This window comes from Panthera uncia, chromosome D1, assembly GCF_023721935.1.
Source record: "Panthera uncia isolate 11264 chromosome D1, Puncia_PCG_1.0, whole genome shotgun sequence".
NCBI classification, from domain to species: domain Eukaryota; kingdom Metazoa; phylum Chordata; class Mammalia; order Carnivora; family Felidae; genus Panthera; species Panthera uncia.
The window spans coordinates 110,306,497-110,329,167 of NC_064808.1; the positions used below are offsets into that span (position 1 = coordinate 110,306,497).

Sequence of the window (22,671 nt, forward strand, 5' to 3'; positions counted from 1 at the left end):
GACCTGGGATAAGTGTGAAAGGAGACCTAGGGTAAGTGTGACAGGAGATCTGAGGTAAATGTGAGAGGACACCTGGGATAAATGTGACAGGAGGCCTGGGTTAAGTGTGGCAGGAGACCTGGGTAAGTGTGACAGGAGGCCTTAAGTGTGACAGAAGACCTGGGGTAAGTGTGACCCGAGACCTGGGATAAGTGTGAAAGGAGACCTAGGGTAAGTGTGACAGGAACCTGGGGTAAGTGTGATAGGAGACCTGAGGTAAAAGCGACATCAGACCTGGGGTGAATGTGACAGAAGACCTGGGGTAAATACGACAAGAGACCTGTGGTAAATGCACAGGACATCTGGGGTAAGTGTGACAGGATTCCTGTGGTAAATGGGACAGGAGCCCTGGGTAGGTGTGATAGGAGACCTGAGGTAAAAGTGACATCAAGCCTGTGGTGAATGTGACAGGAGATCTGCGATAAGTGTGACAGGAGACATGGGGTAATATGACAGGAGACCTGAGGTAAAAGTGACATCAGACCTGGGGTGAATGTGACAGGAGACCTGCGGTAAGTATGAGAGGAACCTTGGGTAAGTGTGAAGGAGCCCTGAGGTAAAAGGGTAGTACACCTGGGATGTGGTGACAGGAGACCTGAAATAAATTTGAGAGGACACCTGGGGTAAATATGACAGGAAATCTGGGGTAAATGTGAAAGGAGACCTGGGGTAATTGTGACAGGAGACCTGGGGTAAAGGTGACATGAGACTGGTGGTAAATGTGAAATGAGACCTGTGCTAAATGTGACATGAGACGTGGGTAAGTGGACAGGAGACCGAGGTATCTGTGACAGGAACCTGGGGTAAGTGTGACAGGAGATCTGAGGTAAATGTGAGAGGACGCCTGGGATAAGTGTGACAGGAGGCCTGGGTTAAGTGTGATAGGAAACTGATGTGATAGGCGGCTTGGGGGAAGTGTGACAGCAGACCTGGGGTGAGGTGACAGGGGACTTAAGGTAAGTGTGACAGGAGATCTGAGGTAAATGTGACAGGATGCCTGGGATAAGTGTGACAGGAGACCTGGGGTAAGTGTGACAGGAGACCTGGGGTAAGCACGACGGGAACCTGGGGAGAATGTGGCAGAAGATCTGGGATAAGTCAGCCGCTAAGCAGGCATGGAGCGAGTAATCCGCTGGATGGGGAAGGAAGCACAGTCAGATGAGAACCGGGAACTGGGTGCTAAAGAGAGTCAGGGAGATGTAACCACGTCCCAACCTGGAGGAGAAGGGAGAGGCCGGAAAAGGGGTTCGAAGCGGTGCTGTTCTCACACACTTTGGTGGCTGGCGTCAACAGGACCCAGCAGACGCCAGGCGAGCCCAGCACAGTTAAACAATGCACTCTGTTAACCAGAGATTTACCTATTGTAATCTAGCAACATTACCTCACTAGATCTTTATAGATAAGCTTTGTTGTTTCCAGATATGGATTAAGCACATCTTCATACTGACAAAGGGCTCCACCAAGGCAAAGATGTTTGAAAAGACAAAACAGGAACTCTTCTCTATCAGCTTGGCTAAATATTTCATATTTTTCTGAGTCTTCCACTAGTAAAACCTATGGAAAATGATAAAATTCATCTTAATCTAACATGATTTAAGGCTCTAATTTTTGTTTTCAAAAGTTTCCATTTATGAACTTACAAATAATCCTAGGCCTATGTTAACAACCAATCCTGAACAACCAGAAAGAGTCATCGGTGAGACCTGCACTCATTTTCCCTCCATGTTACCATTAGGTACTGATGCTCAGTTAAAGGAATAAATCTAAATCTTCTCCTCTTCCCCTTTATACCTTTGTTCTAATTTATATCTTTAGTAATGGTTTTAGCACTGCTGCAATTTTAGTGCTGAGTCACCTTAAATCTTATTTGGAAACAAGGGACCATAGATAAATGGAGAAACTTCTCCATCCCAGAAGGTCTGTAGCCTTTGCTTCAGTCTGGAAGCTGGCCCTCATTTTCTAAGCCCTACCCCTGCACTTCTGGATGACCACTTTCCTTACCACCCCTGCCCCGGCCCACCCCCATTACTCCATTTTGAACTATCCAGGTAAGTGGACCATCATAACCACCTCTTTTCCTGCTGTCCCCTAATAATATCATCCTACACATCACCCATCTATACTGACTCTTGCTCTCTGGAGACTTCACCACCTCTTTCAGAAAACAGCACAACAGGGTCGGACGCGGGAGGGTTTCTTATACCATTGGCCATTCCACACAACTGATTAACTCGATTGCGGTAGATACGAACAAGGTGACGAATGTAAACCATAACACACATTTCTTTTATTGAGTTGTTTATACTCCACCTGCTTGTAAAAAGAATGTGAAGTAGCTAACAGTAAAATACCGACACAGTACAAAAAGTTAAAAGGCAAAAACCCGTAACCAAGAAACAAAGTGGGAAAGAAAATACATACAACAAGGAGTTGGAATGCTGTAAAAATTGTACATAACACTAACACTACCAAACAGGTAAAGGAGGGAAATAGGAGTTATACAAAATCACTGTCTAGGAGCAAGAAGTGCACTTAAATTAGGAAACCTGATCAAGCTTCACATTTGATTTACCCCAATCTCAAATGAATATTCATCACAAGGTCAGCATAAAAGAGGCACTTAAAATAAACTCTGTGGTGTTGCCAGTGTGCAGGTTACTTACAACGAGTTTATGAAAGCCAAAGTCACACGCAGTAAAAGGTGAGGGGAAGTGGTTTACAGTTTATTACTCCCTGGGTGTGCCACACATACGGCTTGGCCCATCTCCCCTCCTTGCCTGCTTCTCTCCTTCTCTCCTTCTCTCTCTCTCTCTCTCTCTCTCTAAGGAAATGATGTGATATTGAAGCCTGAGTTTGTAGCTACCTAAAGATCTGGCTTAACACAAGAGCGACTAAAGCTCTCAGGAATGACGAATGAACGCATTCCTCGCATGAGCACTCTGGTTACTGAACTGATTAGGCTGCGCAGTGTAAAAATGACAGAAATGAAAATATTTGGGGAATAAATGTGGAAGCGGGACCCACCTGCGGCTGATCTCCCCGTGTGCTTCCACATGGGGCCCTCAGGGAGGAGGTGTGCAATGTGGTTAAGGAGCCAGACTTGTGAGCCGCCTGCGGAAGGTGGTTATCGGCAGGCCTCAGTGAGGCGGTGTGACGGGCTCGGTGCTGCTGCATGGCGGAGGGCCCTTTTCAGTTCAGGCTAAGGCTGGAGGTTATTTATTGATTTATTTTTTCAGCCAGAAAGCAACCAAGTTAACACCTTGCTTGTCGCCACAGGGCGGCAAAGAACACGAGAGCGAAACGCAGAGGCAACTGGAAGAAAAACAGTGTGGGTACTTCCTGAATTCAAGGGCTACGCATGGAAGTAAAGAAGACCAGCAGCAGAGGGGAGCCCGGGGGGCTCAGGCGGTCGAGTGTCCGACTTCCTTCCGTCCGATGGTCGTGATCTCACGGTCCGTGAGTTTGAGCCCCGTGTTGGGCTCTGAGCTGTCAGCACACAGCTCAGAGCCTGGAACCTGCTTCAGATTCTGCATCTCCCACTCTCTCTGCCCCTCTGCCACTCATGCTCCCTCTCTCTCTCTCTCTCTCTCAAAAATGAATAAATTCTAAAAAAAAATTAAAAAAAGAAAACCAGACGACAAGCAGCAGAGCAGAGAAGGCGCATCCGTCTCTCGAAAAGTCCGTTGCCAATGCTCTCAGTATAGGTGAGGGTGAGCTCTCTGAAATTAGGGGACAGGGCCTTGTGATAGAGAGGTACATGTGCCAGCAGAGATCGGGGACAGATAAGAAGAGATGACATAGTGCCCCAAAAGGAAGAAGACCCAGACTAGACGAGACACTTTGTAGAGGTTAATTTCCAGTCCTTGGTAAGGAAGAGTAGAAATTATCAGATCCCCAAGGTACAGTGCTTATCTTGTGTTATACATACCACCTAACTACAGAGCAACTATATATAGTCTCCTCAGTTGTGTGTTTGGACATCTTCAATGAGTAATTTGATTGTCTTCTTCAACTAAGGGTTCTTTCAGGTGTTTTGTTGGTGTAGAAGAACGCAGAGACTGGCTGGATGCCTCCCGGTCTCCTACAGACAAGATGTCTATGTCCAGAATGGTGTGTCAGGGGCTTCCCTAGGTCATTCCCATCTGGATTTACAATAAGTTCAACTTATACATCTCCTTATTCAACTTACACATAGCGACATCTCCTAAATGTAAAATAATAGTAATTAGTGGCTAGTCATTACTATTACTGAAAGCTTACTAAATACTAGGCATTGGGCTAAACACTTTAAGTGCATTATCTCACATAATTTTTTTTTTTTTTGAGAGAGAGAGATACAGTCGAGTGGGAGAGGGGCAGACAGATGGAGACAGAGAATCTCAAGCAGGCTCCGAGCTGTCAGCACAGAGCTCGAATCCATGAACTGTGAGATCATGACCTTAACCGACTGAGCAACACGGGGCCCCTCACATGATTCTTGCATCATTCTTATTTTATAGATGAAAAAATGAGGCTAAGTACCCTAGTTATTAAGTGGCTGAGCCTGTATTTGAATCTATGTCTATTTGATACCAAAGCTTTATTTTTTTTTAATAATCTCTACACCCAATGTGGGGCTTGAACTCCTAATCCTGAGATCAAGAGTTGCCCGCTCCATCGACTGGGCCAGCCAGGAGCCCCTGAAAGCCCTAATTTTTGTCCATTTGGTAAACAGTTTATCTCCATAATTTAATGATAATAAGGGGCGCCTGGGTGGCTCAGTCAATTGAGTGTCCGATTCTTGATTTCGGCCCGGGTCATGATCTTGATTTTGGATTAGGTCATGAGATGGGGCCCTGTGTTGGATTCTGTGCTGAACATGGAGCCTGCTTGAGATGCTCTCTCTCTCCCTCTGCCTCTCTCCCAGTTGCTCGTGCTCTCTCTATAAATAAAATAATGATGATAATAATGCATTTCGTTTTAACATGTCACACTTTTTAAAAAGTGTATTTAAATGCTCTCTCAACTCATATCTCAACAGTTTCAACAAGATAGAATGGGAATTTTAATCTCTATGTTGTACAGATAAGATCTTGGGGCTCAAGATATTGAATGATTTGCTTAGTTACTATCTTATAAATAATAACTCAGGAATTAGCTAAATAATCTATGTCTTCTGATTCAATACACCTCTTGCTAAAAAAAAAATTAGGTAATCGAATGGTTTTTTAAGAAGTTTATTTATTTTGAGAGAGAGAGAGAGAGAGAGAGCGCGCGTGAGTAGGGGAGGGATGGGGGCAGGTGGGAGAGAGAGAACCCCAAGTAGGTTCCAGACTGTCAGTGTGGAGCTCGATGTGGGGCTCGAACCCACAAACCACAAGATCATGACCTGAGTCGAAACCAAGAGTTGGACGCTTAACTGACTGAGCCACCCAGGCACCCCTAAAATGGCTTTTTTGATCTCAGCTGTGAGACAGAACGATTCTTTTACAACAGGGATATTTTTAAATAGTCATTTGATATGTTAAGAGCCCCATATCGAAGAAAAATAGCCATGAGTTAAGCAGGTCAGGGCTTCTCGGCCTTAGCACTATTGAAATTTTGGGGCAGAGAACTCTGTTGTGGGGGGCTGTCCTGCCCACAGCATGATGTTTAGCAACATCTCTGGCCTCTATGCATGACTGTTAGTAGCATCTGGTTGAGAACTACTGAAATACACAGATAATTCAGTTGATAGTAAAAGTCCCATCCAAGAAAAAAATCTTCCAATGTAACTGATATTACTGATCATTAATAATTGATAAAAGGTGTTTTAGGTATTTTACATAGGTAAAAGTTTTTGACATTAAGCATTTCCTGAAATAAAATTCTATTATGAAATTTTAAAAATCTATACTTACTTTTCGTAATTCATCAGATATAGGAAAGGGATCGCAAAAAGAATCTAAACACTTAATGATATGTCCATCATCGCGTACAATATCTTCATCATATAACCGATGAAAAAATGACATTGAAAGCTGTGTACAAGGAACATTTGTGGCTTCAATTTTTTTCACTTCAGATCCTGAAAAAAATTTTATAGAATATAAACATTAACTTATTATTCTCAATTATTTCCAAAACAAATATTACAATGCAGGGATTCTAAGTAGTCAAATAGGGCATATATTTTGGTATATTTAAAGGACACATTAGGGATCTTATTAAATTCTTAGTTTGCCGTTTGTTCATTTTTATTAATCACTAAAAGTCTGTAACAAAATTTCACCATTTCAGCCCTAGAGTATGTAAATTAGAAGATGTCTGAAAATGAAATCATTTTTCGTGTAGTAGGGGATTCTTACATCAGTTTTAATCCACATATCAGAATCGCCTATAAAAGCATTGGAACTGCTTTGTGTGACTTTGGATTTATATTGTGCTCAATGCTTTATAATTTGTATTACAAAAACTTTAATTAATGTTAAGTAATGGCTGTTTTGTAAAGTCCTGAGGATGTCTTGAAATTTCTTCTCTCCAATAAGCAATTTCTCCCTTGTGATCTCATTTACAGTGTTTATGACCCAAAACCAGCTTTTCCAAGTCAAGGTAAGTTTCAAACCAGGCCCTAATCAAGTTATGAGAAGTTTGGAATTAGAGAAATTTGTGACCATGATGTTTTGTCTATTTTCGTCTTGTAGCTCGAGTTTTTCCCCCGCATACCTTCCCCACCCCAAACTTACTTCCTAAATGTGTCCTTGAGGAATGGATTTTCCGTTACTAAAGGTTCTTCTCAATTACAGAAAGACACAAAGACTAAAATGAATATTTATTATTGCCTCAGTTTCTTTCCATTTCTCTCTCATGTACTCATATCCACACACACACTCAGATATAAAGAGGTGGTGGTCTTCTTTGTTCAAAGTTCTCCCTAGAACAGCACACCGAGGTGTGGGGGCCCTTGGTGTGACCTCTCCCTGATACGCTTGTTCGGTATTTCCGCCGGAAGCAGCTTGAGCTTGAGAAGAGTGAGGCTGGTGATGATCTGCGCTTTTCCTTCTGGTTGCCTACCTGGAGTCCTGAGAGCACTTGCTACTTGTTCTGGGCTCGAGCTGGCCTTGTGTGGACGCGCAATGGGCGTCTGGAGACAGGAACTGTGTATGCTTCAGTAATTTCAAAAACTACACTTCTAGGAAAAGCTCCTTTTGTTTCAGGGGAAAAAATCCTGTGGGGGATTAAAGGGACAAGAAGACCACAGAAAGTGACAGAAGAGTTGTGAACACTACAAGAACAAAGAACTAGAGCAGTATAGAGCCAGAGGGTCTTCAAAGACGGGTTGGTGGCCACAGGATGAGGGACTGACACTGGGCAATGTGCCATTCTTTAAAAAAATTTTTTTCTTAATGTTTCTTCATTTTTGAAAGACAGATACCGAGCACAAGCAGGGGTGGGGCAGGGAAAGAGGGGGACACAGAATCTGAAGCAGGTTCCAGGCTCCGAGCTGTCAGCACAGAGCCCGATGCAGGGCTCGAACCCACAAACCATGAGATCATGACCTGAACCAAAGTCAGATGCTCTACTGACTGAGCCACCCAGGCCCCCCGGCAACATGCCATCCTAATAAATGACTCTAGCTCTGATTTAGGGAGTGGCAGGAGGGTTGGGTTGGTAAGATAAGGTAATTAAATTCAAACCACGTACTCCGAGGCATAGAAATAGCATTTGCGAGGGACTGAACTGTGTCCCTCCAAAATTAATATGTTGAAATACCACAATGTAATGGTATTTCGAGATGGGGCCTTTGAGAAGTAATTAGGGTTAGATGAGGTCATGGGTGGGGTTAGGACTTCTGTCAAATCAATTCTGAAAGGACACAATTCAGTCCAAAGCATTCTGCCCCTGGTACCCACACCCCCAATTCATGTCCTTCTCACATGCAAAACGTGTTTATTCTATCCTAACAGCCCCAAAAGTCTTAGCTCATTCCTGCATCAATGCTAAAATCTAAAGTCCAAAATCTCACCTACATATCACCTAAATCAGATATGGGTAAGAGGGAGGTACACCTCATCCTGGGGCAAAATTCCTCTCCATCTATGACCCTGTGAATCCAGACAAGTGACATGCTTCCAAATACAATGGTGAGACAGGCAGAGGAGAGACATCTTCATTCCAAAAGGGAGAAACAGAAAACAAGGGGTGATGGTCCCAAGCAAGCCTAAACTTGGCAAGGCAAATTTCATTAGACTTTAAGCCTCAAGAATAATCATCTTTGGTTCAATGTTCTGTCTTCCAGACCCGCTGGGGCGGTGGCCCAGCCTCTGAGGTTCTCCCCCAAAAGGCACAGTGTGTTCCTGAAACCAAGGGTGGCCCCGATTATCTCTGAACTGCCTTTTAGTCCTTCTCTTCTCCTGCAGAACGGCCATGTGTCAGCCAAATGGCTCTATCGTCTGGTCCTGTGGGATCTAAGAGGTCTGACAGCCTTCATTTTGTCTCGTTTCTGTCCCCTTTAGTTCAAACCGGCAGTGTCTTTGCCAATACAATCCCCACTGTAACTCTGGCTTCTGTTGAAATGGCTGATTAAGTCCATGAATTACACACATGCTCTCTTTATCAAATGGTTGCCCAGCCATATTTGTTCTCTTCAAAAGAATCTCATTTTTTACAATATGAAAAGGCTGAGAATTTGCCAAATCTTCAAGCTCTGGTTCCTTAACGAATCCTTCTTCAATCTGTCTTTTTCCTTTCCTACTTTATTACAAACGTTCGGGAAGAACCAAGCTGCTCCTACAATAGTTTGTTTAGACACGTCCCAGCTAAATATATAATTTCATCACTTGCAAATTCTACCTTCTCCAAAACACCAGAACATAGTTCAGCCAAGTTCTCAGGCATTTTATGGATTGTCTTTCCTCCACTTTCTGATAACAAGGTCCTCATTTCTGTGTGAGACCTCACTAGAATCAAGCTTAACATCCGTGTATCTGGGCTAGCATGCACCTCAAAACTCTTCCACCAACACCCGTGATGCAGTTTCACAGCCACTTCTAACCTTTTTAGGTATGTTACAGAAACATTCCACTTCTCGGGACCAAAATCTGTCAGTCTGCTTAGGCGGCTATCACAGAATACCAGACTGGGTGGTTTAAACAACAGACATTTATGTCTCACAGCTCTGCAGGCTGGGAAGCCCAAAAACCAAGGCGCCAGCTGATTTGGCTCCCGGTAAAGGCTCTCTTCCTGACTTGCAGACGGCTGCCTTCTTGGCTGTCAGCACATGGCAGAGAGCTCTGGGATCTCTTTCTCTTGATGTAAGGGCATTCATCCCATCAGAAGGGCTGCTTGAGATGTAGTCTAAACCTAATTAGCTCCCAAAGGCCTCATCTTTAAAAAAAAAATTTTTTTTTAAATATGTATTTAGTTTTGAGAGGGAGAGACACAGAGTGCAAGCAGGGGAGGGGTAGAGAGAGAGGGAGACACAGAATCTGGAGCAGGCTGCAGGCTCCGAGCTGTGAGCACAGAGCCCGACATGGGGCTCAAACCCACGAACCGTGAGATCATGACTTGAGCCGAAGTTGGACGCTCAAGCGACTGAGTCACCCAGGCGCCCCAGGCCTCATCTTCAAATACAATAACATTGGGGGTTAAAGCTTCAACATAAGAACTTGGCGGGGGGCGGGGGGCCACAATTGAGTCCATAGCACATGCTATCTGTTAGGCAGAAATATGGTAAAATCATGTCTCCACCATTTATAAGACATGTGATGCACTGCTATGATCACATACAAAGTTAAGAATGTATTTTTTCCCCTTGATATTAGCATAATACACAGGTGTCTATTTATTTGGTGTCCAAATTGGTGTTTTCTGACAGCTTCATTAATGCTGAAATGGCAGAGACAGGATAGTATAGTGGTCAAGACCTTGAATTCTGGAGTCCGGCCAGCTGTGCAAAACTGCAAATTATTTAGCTCATGAATCTGACTCTTCATTTGGGACATAGGGACATATAATAATACCTCTCTGAGTTGGTCTGAGAATTAAAGGAGGTAATGGGGGCATGTGGGTGGCTCAGTCAAGCATACCGCTTTGGCTCAGGTCATGATTTCGTGGCTTGTGAGTTCAAGCCCCACATCAGGCTTGCTGCTGTCAGCGCAGAGCCCCTTCGGATCCTCTGTTCCTCTCTCTTTGCCGTCTTTCTTGTGCTCTCTCAAAAATGAATTGAAAAAAAAAAAAGCCATTTAAAGGATGTAATGAATATAATGCCCTTAACTAAGCACATAGGAAGCATCCATTATATGTCACCCAAAAAAGGGCACAGTGTGTCTGTATGAGGAGGGCTGCAGCATCTGGGAGACAGGGTCCGCGGCAGAAAGCCCTGGCAGTCCAGGCCCAGGCGAGGGCAGCAGTGAGGGGGATCCTTCACCACACTCTTTACCACTGGTTCACTTGCTACAAGAATGTCTTTTCTCTCATTTTCAAAAGCTGTTTATTTTAACAGCTGGCCCTCAGAGGAAAATTGGAGAGAAGACGGCTGATACATCAGAAACAGAAAAGCTGGTAGGAGATACAAAACAAGCTAACGGAAGAGTACAGCAATCCTCTAGAAACTTCTACTTCTGAAGTAGAGTGCTACCTCTTTTGCCCAATTTTTCAGAGTACTTCTAATTGATTCTGCCAGGCACATGTGGAATTTTAGAACCTCTCTTTTTGCAATGTGTTTTTTAAAAATCAGAAAAAAGTCAGTACTGTTTGTCAGTACGGGGGAAGATTGAACTTTTTTCAACGAACCTTATTTTTGTAAAAGAATTGACTGAAGTTACTGTAAAAGTTTCATAAACTCTTTGCTACGTGCCTGTGATTATTTCCTTCTGAAGATTTTGAACCTGTAAGTACATTTGCTCGGAGAGTCAGTCTAACTCTGAAAGTATTCTGAAGATCACCCTGTACCAGCTTTTTGCTCTATAAATTTTACAGTGGTTTTTAGCCAAAAGCAATAAAACGTGACCTACTAATTCTAACGTCACAAATCTCGTTCTTGAGTAATACTTTCAGCAAAGTCATTTTTGTGTAAGAGTACTAGAATTCCATGAACATGCAATGTAGGAATTTACCAAAACAACCCCATCTAATTTAAAATCCACTTACATTTTTCTTAAGCACAAACCCACATTACTAACCGGATTTTCCTCTTAAGTGGAAGAATGACTGGTTCTATTGTTAAGACACTTCAAACTAACATTTAAAATATAGTGGTCATGTTTTTGTTTTCAAACCACTCTTCTATTAACTCTCTGGTTTACTCCTTAACCTGAGAGTTATTTAAGAGATTTGAGTGCTATTGTTTGGGTAATTTTGCTTAAAGATTCCTACCTATGTTTCAAGGTACTATGAAATTATTACATAGATAAAATTTTCTTTTTGACATTTTAAGACTCTCTTCCATGACTTTATATGTTATTTTACGAACATTCCATGAATGGCCACTTCCTTGGTCAGAAATCCGCTGCCCCGCCCTGAATGCTTTTGCTCAAACACCCTCATATCAGCAGAACTCTACCTGACACTCTCCTCCTTTTGCTCCTACTGCTATGGTAGCACATTATTGCACTATTTTTTTTTTAATGTTTTTATTTTTGAGAGAGACAGAGAGAGAACACGTGTGCGAGCGGCAGAGGGGTAGAGAGAGAGGGAGACAGAATCTGAAGCAGACTCCGTGCTGTCAGCGCAAAGCCAGATGTGGGGCTCGAACCCACATCCTGTGAGATCATGACCTGAGCTGAAGTCGAACGCTCACCCGACTCAGCCTCCCCAGGCACCCCTTGCACTATTTTTTTTTTTTTTTTTACATATCAACCAGTTTCTTGAGCATCATTTTCTTGTGTTCACCTCACTGTTCCCTGCATCGAGCAGAGTCCACATTGGGAGACACACAATAAATACTTTCCCAATGAATGAAAAGAGAACTGGTGCTCCTGTGCCGTGCCAGGACAGGAGCAGTGGGCCCCCAGGAGAAAGACGCAGGGCAGGCCTGGCACAGCTCATCATGTTTGACCTTGATGTTATCAAACAGGTGAGTCATTATTCACAATGTGTATTTTAATAATGAAAATTCCAAAGGCAAAATTTTGTTATAATAATAAAATCATCATCTGAAAAGATAAAAATAAAAATATGTTTTATTTACCTAATGTAATCCATTGTCCAGAAGAATCTGAAAGTAACTTCAAATTAGGAATAACATTTGGGTCTTTGAAAAAAGCCTAAAATACAAATTTGAGGGGAATAAGTTAGAAACTGTATTACAAACAATATCAAGAATTAATTTCTAAAACAACTGTAGTAAACTCTCACTTGATCGGGGAAGGACAATTTTATTTTATTTTTATTTATTATTTTTTTAATGTCTATTTTTGAGAGAGAGAGAGAGCGAGAGAGCGAGAGAGCATGAGCAGGGGAGGGGCAGAGAGAGGGAGACACAGAATCTGAAGCTGGTTCCAGGTTCCGAGATGTCAGCACAGAGACTGACGTGGGGCTCGAACTCATGAACCGTGAGATCATGACCTGAACCAAAGTTGGACGCTCAATGGACTGAGCCACCCAGGCGCCCCTCATGAGTATTTGTGATCTAAGGGTAGTAAGAACACACTGAACAGATGTAAGCAAAGAAAGAGCTTAAATCAGTCCTATTTTTTACCATGCATTCTGGCAGCAGCGTGGAAAATGAGCTGAAGGGTTATTAAGAGAATAGGTCGAAGGGAAGGTACTGTTGTAATCCAGGAAGATCTGATGTTCACATCAGTCAAGATGATAGCAAGGGGGAGGTAGAGAAGCGAATGGACTCAATGACTGTTTAGGAGGACAAAGGACAAAGGGCGAGGGAGGAACCACAGATGATGCATGAGAAACTGGACAGAATGAATGCCATTTCATGAGAAAGGGAACAGTGAAGAGGACCAGGTGTGCAGGGTGAAGATTAATATGTTCCGCAAGTATTTCTGAATACCTACAGTATGACACACACAAGTTCCTGTGCCACGGAGTTTACATTCTAGTGGTGGAAGATAAACACCTCACAGGTATCATCTATGCCCAATCACAAAAAAGAAAAAAATAAGTTTTCCCCAAAACTACTCCTCAGGAAAAAAAAAAAGCAAGTTGATAACTTTATAAATTCAAGCTAAAGAGTGTTTGTGCAATTATCTTTATTTAATATTTTATTTTCTTTTAAAGTTTATTTCATCTATTTTGAGAGAAAGAGAGAGCATGGGAGGGGCAGAGGAAGGACAGACAGAATCCCAAGCACGTTCTGCACCGTGTGCATGGAGCCCAAAGTGGGGCTCGAACCTACGAACAGTGAGATCATGACCCAACCTGAAATCAAGAGTCAGGAGCTTAACTGAGTGGCCCAAGTGCCCCACAATTATCTTAATTTATATAATATACACTTTGAAAAGAAATATAAGCTGGAATTAACCTCAGTTAATACTGATTTTGAATGCCTTTTAGATGTCTTCTGCAAAAATCAGTACAAGGAGAAATTTAATTCAGATTTAGTAATTATCCCTGGGGGGAGGGAGTATCAACTTACATTTTATATGCCATTATAAATGGAAGCAGGCTAAGTGACCTGCAGTGAAGTGACCTAGAGCCAGTGGAAATAAGTCTTCATAAAGGCCCCTCACGTAAAGCAACACGAGAATCATTATGCTGTTGGGGTTAATTATGCACCGAAAGAATAATAATAGTAATTTTAAAAAAGCCCTGTCCTAATATACGCACATGGTATTTTGGGCATGTTATAGAATTTCCAGTGGGGCATTAGAAGGAATTCTCTGTATCTCAACTTTAGGAAAGCTGATGTGCTTTGGGAAAATATTACATGATTCCCAAACAAGTTACAGGATAACAAGGATACGAATATCAAAATGCATGTAAAGATTAAACTTCCTTGTTTCAGAAACTGTGAGCGTTAAAAAAGTATTTCTAAATTGATATATTATTTTATATAACATAGAATGTTAAATGTATGTCTATTCTATGCCACACATGAAATCTAGCAGATTGCTGGTTTCTGCTCCAGTATCCATTCTCTTCTTCTTCCTTAAGGAATCCAATTTTATTTGGGATGGCAATGTGCTCAGCTAAAAGTCTGCACCGCCTAGTCTCTGTGTTATGAGGTCATGAGGTGTGAGCAGAGATGTTGGCAGGCCTTTAGAAAGCTCTATAAATTGCTTCTTTCCCCCTTATCCTTAGTCCCATGGTGAGGATGCCAACACTGTATACTGAGCCCAGAGCTCTCTCCTGACAAAGCAAGATCTCAGATTCAACAATCTAGGATCCCACTACTTGCAAGCACTTCAAGTTCAACATGCCTAAAGATGAACTCATTCTCCTTCTTCTTTTGCATTTTCCAGGGCTTTAACGGCATCATCTACCACTCCAGTCAACCAACTCAGACATTCGCTCATCCTACACTCCCCTTCTGCCTTATTCTCAGTATCTTATTAGTCCTGGAGTACTGCCTTTCTCTGAAACGTCCGTCCAGGCCTCCTGGTGCTGCTGCCCTAATTCAGGGTGTCCTATGACAGCGGTTTTGTCTGGTGTCACTGATTCCAGACTCAGTCCTAACAATCTATGCTCCACATTTCTGCCAGGGTGACCTCGGTAGTTTAAAGTTTACGATCTTCTTGAAAAACTTTCAGTGACTCTTCACTAGCTAGATAAAGCCCAAACTCTTCTGGGAGGCACACAAGGTGCAAAATATGGTCCCACCCATCTAACACTATCCCCCGACTTTGTCTACCTGACAAACTCCTGCTCACGTTTCAGTGCCCATCTCAAGTGGCTGGCCTTTTGTAAACCTCCTCTGACCCCTCGGCCAAAAAAAAAAAAAAAAAAAAAAGCCAAACAAAAAAAAAAGGCGGGAAGTTCCCTGCATGAAGCCAGGCGGGCGCGTGCAGTTCTGTGCGAAGCCCCGGCCCAGTCCCCCGCCCGGCCGGCTGGCCGGCCGCAGGCAGGTACGAGGACGACCCTCACCCGCGGTCCTCCATCAGCGGCCGCGGGGCCGCAGGACGCACAGCGTCACAGACCGCAGACGTCAACGCCGTCCAGCTAGCGAGGGAAAAACCGGATTTCAAATAACGTGACTGAATTTTACGGAATGCACCAGAACTTGTTCTCTTATGTGTCCCCCTCTTTCCAAGCTGCCCCTTCCAGCAGGTCACTGCGGAGAGCTGGCCGGCTGAGTGCTCCCCCCGGAACCCCCTGTGAGCACGTGCGGGGGAGCAGTCACAGGAGCGCTCTGACTCCGGGAGCCCACAGAAGTACCCAGAAGTCCTCTGAAGCCAAGTCAGGGTGCACGGAGGACCCCGCGGCGGGGGAAGGGGTGTGGGCGGCCGGGGCACTGGGAGACCGCAGGGACACGGTGGGGCGGGGCACCGGGGGAGGCCGGGGCACGGGGGCGGGGCAGGGACGCGGGGGGCGGGGCACTGGGGGATGCCGGGGGGGAGGGGCCGGGACACCCGGGGGTGGGCCGGAACGCCGGGGACCGTAGGGACAAGTCCCGGCTGGCGCGCGTCCCCACGCCGCCGCGCACGCAGACCCCAGCCCGGGCGGGGCCGCAGCTCAGTCGGCGGACACCCGGGCGCCTCTCCCTCCCGCGCACCAACCATGACGAAGTCGTCCTTGCGATAGGCCTGGAACGTCTGGTCGAAGCCGAACGCCTGAGCCGCGACTCTGCCCAGCATGGACCTGCGGCGGGGGCGGGAGGAAGGTCAGCGCGGGCCCGGCGGCAGGGCGCGCTCGCGGCCGGCCCGCCCCGCCCTCGCCCTCTCACCACTGGCGGAGCCGGCTGGTGGTCTCCTGGGTGCTCAGACACTGGAAGGTTCTCTGAGGCAGGAATCTGAAGTAGTAGCTGCCCGAATCCCTCGGCTCCCCGGCCGCCATCGCGCTCCTCGCTCGGCTTTAGTGCGTACCGTTTCCATGGAGACGCGGAGGCGGCGGGGGGGGGGTCAGCCCGGCGCTGCGGGGGCGCGACGACGCGGTTCTTCCGGGGACGGAAGCCAGGCTCGTGGCGGGGGCGGGGCGAAGTGAGGCGTTGGTTGGGGAGGAGCCACGCGAGTAGTCAAGTCTGTGATTGGGTCGGGGCTCTGCGGTTGGTGGGAGCGGGGCGAGGTGGGGCGGGGAAGGGGCCACGCGGAGGAGGCCCGGGACCAGGCACAGCGGCGAGGCCCGTCTCGCGGCGGGGGCGGGGCGAAGCGGGGCGGGAGCGCGGCGAAGTGGGACAGCGGCGGAGCTGAGCGGAGGAGTACAGGCTCTGTTTGGCGGCGGGACTATACGGTTGCTGGGGGCCAAGAGTCCAGGCTCACGGCGGGTGCGGGGCGGGTGCGGGGTCAAGCGAAGGAGGCAGAGGGCGGGGCTAAGTGGGGTGGGGGCGGGGCCACTCGGAGGGGGCGGGATGGAGCGGAGTCGCGTGGGGGAGGCTGGGGACCGGGCTAGGTGGGGTGGAGGCGGAGCCGCGCGCAGGGGTAGGGGACGGGCTGCCGGCTGGAGGGACAGGGAAGGGGACCCGTCTCCGCCGTCCGCATCCCTGGGGAAAGGGGTGGCGCCCAGAGGAAGTGCAGGTGCGTGCGTACGGCAGTTGACCCCTAATCCTAATTCCTCAGCACACGTTAATTTCCTAATCTCAAACTTGCTAGCTTGGATTTATGGTTATCTAAGTTTCATGACTCAAACATTTATGAAGACATTATTTTCAATTAATTAGGCTTCTTTTGGAAGACACATGTCTATATGACTACTTGGAAAACTATTCTCTCTTACCATCTGCTTTTTATTTTTACATCTGAAGGCTAAAAGATTTTCTTTATAGAAACATAGACTTTTAAATTTTTATTATATTTTTAATATCTTTTTAAAAAATTTATTTATTTTGAGAGAGCGAGTTAGCAGGGGAGGGGCAGATGGAGAGAGGGACAGAGGATCCAAAGCAGGCTCTGTGCTGATGGCAAGCTGGATGTGGTGTTCGAACTCACAAACCGGGGGATCATGACCTGAGCTGAAGTCAGATGCTCAACTGACGGAGCCACCCAGGCACCCTGAAAGACTCAGATTTAACATGATAAATGTCTAATGAAGAAAGTAGAATAATAAAAACCAAAAGATTAAACTAAAATATGCTAAAAATAGAATTTAAAAGATAAGTATTTTGTGTACAGTTTTCCTGAAAAGTACTTTACTGAGTAACATTAAGTATTAGGAGTGGGAACATAACACTCCTAATTTAAAGTTTCCTTAGTTTTTACGTTTGGCAACATAGGCGATCAATTTTCTTTTAATAAATATACTGACATTTCGTTGCACTCACAAAACATCAAGTTTGAATTGGCGTGCCAGAATTTATTTTTATTTATTTTTAATGTTTAATTTATTTTGAGAGAGAGAGAGGGAGAGTGCGAGTAGGGGAGAGGCAGAGAGAGGGAGAGAGAGATCCCAAGTAGGCTCCACAGTATCAGTGCAGAGCCCAGTATGAAGCTTGAACTCATGAAGCGTGAGATCATGACCTGAGCCGAAATCAAGAGTTGGACCCTTAACTGACTGAGGCATACGGGTGCCCCTTTTCATTATTAAAAAAAAATTTTTTTTAAGACATACTTTTAAGTAATCTCTACATCCTACAAGGGGCTCAAACTTACAACCCCAAGATCTAGAGTCTTAACGCTTTACCATCTGAGCCAGCCAGGTGCCCCAGAACACATACTTCCTATATTCTGGTGAAAACTAACTTTTGTGTCTATAGTTTTCATTGTTTTGTTTCATCTAATAGCAGTGAACCTGGATTTGCAATGGCTCAACCTAATGGTTTTTCAACTTTAGGAGGATGTGGAAGCAATATGCATTTAGTAGGAACTGTACTTGGAATTTTGATTTTTGATCTTTTCCTGGGCTAGCAGTGTGTGCTCTGATCCTCTTCTGCTGGGCAGAGGCTGCACCCGCAGCTATATCAGCCCCATAATCATGAGGGCAAAACCACCCATGGACTCACAACCATTGTGTGCACATGCAACCACTCCGTTTTTCACTTTCAGTACAGTGTTCAATGAGTTGTATGAGATATTCAACAGTTTATTATAAAGTAGGCTTTGTGTTGGATGCTCTTGCCCAAATGTAGGCTAATGTGTGTTCTGAGCATTGTTTAGATATGCTAGCCTAAGCTATGATATTCGGTAGGTTACATGGTTGTTTGTTTGCTTGTTTGTTGAGGCAGAGAGAGCTGGGGAGGGGCAGAGGGAAGAGAAGAGAGAATCTCAAGCAGGCTGCACACCCAGCAAGGAATCCAAATTAGGGCTTAATCACAGGAACCTGAGGTCGTGACCTGAGCCAAAATCAAGAGTCAGATGTTCAACCGACCAAGCCACCCAGGCACCCCGGGGTTAAGAGCATTAAATGTATTTTTGACTCATGGTATTTTCAATTTACCATGGGTCTAATGGGATGTAATCCTGTTGTGAGTTGAGGAACATATGCTCTATTTTTCATTGTTGATTAGTTTTCTATCACATCACTATGCCACAGCTGATCCTTTTGGGTTGTGTACAGTTTGAGGCTGTGCTGAAAGCAGCTTTGGACATTTTGGAGCATGGCTTTTGATCAATTCACAGTTATTTCTTTTGGAAATATACACAGCATGGGAAGTGCTTGGGTATCAGTCATTGGGTATTAGTAGGTCTTGTTTTACTAGATACTGCCAAATCTTGTGAAGTATATGGGGCGCCTGGGTGGCTCAGTCGGTTGAGCCTCCGACTTCGGCTCAGGTCATGATCTCACGGTTCGTGAGTTCGAGCCCCGCATCTGGCTCTGTGCCAACAGCTCAGCGCCTGGAGCCTGCTTCGGATTCTGTGTCTCCCTCTCTCTCTGACCCTCCCCTGTTCATGCTCTGTCTGTCTCTGTCTCAAAAATAAATAAACATTAAAAATAAAAACAAAAAAAGTATATCAATTTATACTCCAACCAGCTTACATGAAATTTCCAGTTGTTCCACATTCTTGCCAATACATGGTATCATCAGTTTTTTTTTTTTTAATTTTAGGCTTTCTGATGAAGTTATATTTCTCATTGTGATTTTTAATTTGCATTTCTCATTGTGATTTTTAATTTGCATTTCCTTGATAGTTGTCAAGCAATTTTTATATGTGTTTTGGCCATTCGGGTATCTTCTTCAGTGAAGTGCCACTTTAAGTGTTTGTCCCTGAAGAGTTGTGTATTTAGTTTTGGAAAATGGTTATTTACCCTGGATATAAGTCCATGCTAAATACATGCATTGCAAATATTTTCCTTTTTTTTTTTAAAATTTATTGACTTGTTTTGAGAGAGAGAGGACTCGAGTAGGGGAGGGGCAGAGAGGGAGAGAGAGGATCCCAAGCAGGCTCCACACTGTCAGCACAAAGCCTACCATGGGGCTCAAATCCACGAATACTGAGATCATGACCTGAGCCAAGATCAAGAGTCAGACGCTCAATCAAGTGAGTCATGCAGGTGCCCCACAATTATTTTCCTTTTTGTGTATAGATTGCTTGTAGCTTTGATACTCACAAATTCTTAATTTTAATAAAGTCCAATTTTTCTTTTTTGTACCATTTTTTCCAAAAAAATTTTTTTAATGTTTATCTTTGAGAGGGAGAGTGTGTATGTGAGAGAGAGAGAGACAGAACTTGAGCAGGGGAGGAGGAGAGAGAGAGGGAGATACAGAATCTGAAGCAGGTTCCAGGCTCTGAGCTGTCAGCACAGAGCCTGATGAGGGGCTCAAACCGATGAACGGTGAGATCATGACCTAAACTGAAGTTGGATGCTTAACTGACTGAATCACCCAGGTGCCCCTCAAAAAATTTTTTAAGTAGGCTCCACACCCAGCATGGAGCCCAACACAAAGCTTGAACTCATGACTCTGAGATCATGACCTAAGCTGAGATCAAGAGTCAGATGCTTAACTGACTTAGCCACCCACGTGCCCCTCAATATATTTTTTTAAAGCTCATTTAATTTTTTCCATATGGTTTCCCAATATTACATATATTTTTGTAAGTTTTTATTTAAATTCCAGCTAGTTAGCCTACAGTGTGATATTAGTTTCAGGTGTACAATATAGTGATTCGACACTTACATATAGCACCCCAGTGATCATCACAAGTACATGCTGTAATCCCCGTCACCTGTTTCCCTCTGATGACCATCAGTGTGTCCTCTATAGTTAAGAGTCAGGTTCTTGGTTTGCCTCTCTCTCTCCCTCTTTTTTCCCCCAATGATCATTTGTTTTGTTTCTTAAATTCCACATATGAGTGAAATCATATGTGGCATTTGTCTTTCTTTGACTTATTTCACTTAGAATAATACTCTCTAGCTCCATCCATGTCATGGCAAATGTCAAGATTTCCGTCTGTTTATTTTTTTAAATTAATTAATTTATTTTGAAAGCGTGCATGCTAGCAGGGTAGGGGCAGAGAAAGGGACAGAGAGACAATCTCATGCAGGATCCGTGCTGTCAGTGCAGAGCCCAATTCGAGTCTTGATCCCATGAACTGTGAGATCATGACCTGAGCCAAAATCAAGAGTCAGATGCTTAACTGACTGAGCCACCCAGGCCCCCCTTCTTACGTTTTTATACTCCATCATATACAGGTCCCAAATCTGTTGTTTCCCCAGACCCAGGATTAGGGTTTGGTTTTACAGCTAGAGGGTTTTACATACCATCCAGGTCTCATCTGAATACAGCTCAAAAATGAGTAGGAAAAACACAGCGTCCATGAAATCGGGCAGAAAAAAAAAAAAAAAAAATAGAGTCAGGCCACTGAACGCTTTGAAGGCCAGGACAGGAAATATAGACATTGTTTGGAGGTGAGGTTAGAAGGTTAGGGAGAATACTTGATGGTAATTGAAGGACTAACATGATCAAAACTGCATTGAGGCAAATGGCTAAACATGTTGGGGGAAAAATCAAATCTCTACCTCATACTGTACAACGATTTCCAGGTGGATTAAAGATATATCTATATATGTATAATGAAACCATAAAATTACTATAAAAATATATAAATATTTATAAAATCTTGGGGTTTTCCTTTAAAGCAGGATACCAGAGGAGTAACCTGGAGGCATTCTTTTTAAACATGGTAAGAAAGAAAGAGAAAGACTGACAGATTTAGATGAAAAGGTTAGAAACATATGCACATGTAAAACACCATAACCAAAAAAGAAACTCAAATGATAGTTGGAAAAAAATCTATTTGTAAATAAATCAAATAGATAAGGATTGCTATCCTGAATATATAAATGGCTCATAAAGGTGAGTTTGAAAATAGAAAATTGGGTAAAGTATTTGAATAACCAATGCCTGAAAGAAAAAATATTAACTAACCAAGCAAATGGGAAAAAAACCCCCAATATTTCTAATAATAATAGAAAAGTGTAAGTTAAAACAAGATGTCCTGCTTCTTCACTTACCAGCCTGGCGAAGTATGCTAGGCACTGTGGTTGCCGACCCCAAGCCTGCCCAGCCTCCTCCCTGCTAACAGGTTCGTAGTGACATTTTCAGATTGGGTAGAGGTCCAATGTCCTCAGCCCCACTCCCTCATTTAGGGGTAACCATGAGGCCGGTTTCCGCTGTCAAAACAGAAGGTTAAGTCAGCTGGAAGCCTGCTGGGGAAGACTGTCCTCCCTGGACTCAGCGTTGCTGGCCATCCCATGAGATTTCTCTAGTATGTTCACGTCTAATATGTTCCACTTGATGAAAACTCTTCACCACGACTTTGTCCATCAGCTCTAAACTCTCTACAGTCCACCTGCCTCATATCTGAACAAGCAAAATCGAAGCAATCAGGATCCCGTCATTTTCACACCATCAGCCTCTGTGACCAGCCTCTGTGACTCGCCCCCGTCCCGCACCCTGTCAAACGCCAAACCTTCGCCTGGATTCTGTCCCCTCTACTTCCTCAAGGACTTCCATCCTGCATTTCTTTCTTTCTCTCTACTTGATTCTACATGATCTTCTCCAGCTGATCATTCACACACATATCCACTGTTATCTCCCACCCAAAAAGCAAAGCAAGCAAAAACCCATAAAATCTTTTTTGGAGATTCCTGTCCCCTTCTGGCTGACCCCGGCGCTTGGCTTCCCTTCAGAGCAGAGCACCTGCTGGACTGGCCTGTAGTCACTGTCCTCGTTCAGACTTCTGTCTGCTAAGACTGCTTCTGTCAAGGTCATTCGTGACCGCCAAAGTTTTTAAATCTTATGGTTTCTTCTTCATCCTCCTCTTTGTCACTCTTTTAGGAATTGTGTAAAAGTTCCTCTCCTTATAAGGACATCAGTTCTTTTGGCTTAGAGCCTCACCCGTATGACTTCATTTAACTTGAATTACTTGCTTAAAGGCTTTATCTCCAAAAACAATCACGTTGGGGGTTGGGCTTTGACAAATGAATTTTGGAGGGGGACACACAATTTCAAACAAAACAGTTATCTTAGTTTTAAATACCCTCTACATGCCAGTTTTTTTTTTTTTTTTTTTTAAGATTTTATTTTTAAGGAATCTGTACACCCAACGTGGGGCTCGAACTTACAATCCTGAGGTCAAGAGTTGTCTGCTCTGCTCACTGAGCTAGCTGGAGGCTCCCCGCACC

The 22,671-nt window shown here is 44.3% G+C and overlaps 1 protein-coding gene and 1 long non-coding RNA gene across 3 annotated transcripts in view; one reads left to right on the forward strand and one right to left on the reverse strand.

Annotated features, from left to right (window-relative positions):
- The window catches only part of CFAP300 (cilia and flagella associated protein 300), a 23,345-nt gene extending 7,397 nt beyond the window's left edge, over positions 1-15,948 (reverse strand). The window contains exons 1-6 of one of the 2 annotated variants that reach the window (XM_049614424.1): positions 15,839-15,948; positions 15,672-15,753; positions 12,188-12,263; positions 5,919-6,085; positions 3,064-3,150; positions 1,421-1,593 (exon numbers count right to left, since the gene is read on the reverse strand). In XM_049614424.1, coding sequence (XP_049470381.1) covers positions 1,421-1,593; positions 3,064-3,150; positions 5,919-6,085; positions 12,188-12,263; positions 15,672-15,753; positions 15,839-15,948 — 695 coding nt within the window. The remainder of the gene's footprint in view (positions 1-1,420; positions 1,594-3,063; positions 3,151-5,918; positions 6,086-12,187; positions 12,264-15,671; positions 15,754-15,838) is intronic. The other variant, XM_049614417.1, reaches the window with a different exon arrangement.
- LOC125910868 (uncharacterized) overlaps positions 15,893-22,671 on the forward strand; it is a 14,321-nt gene continuing 7,542 nt past the window's right edge. The window contains exon 1 of the long non-coding RNA XR_007454203.1: positions 15,893-15,969. This is a non-coding gene — a long non-coding RNA (uncharacterized LOC125910868). The remainder of the gene's footprint in view (positions 15,970-22,671) is intronic.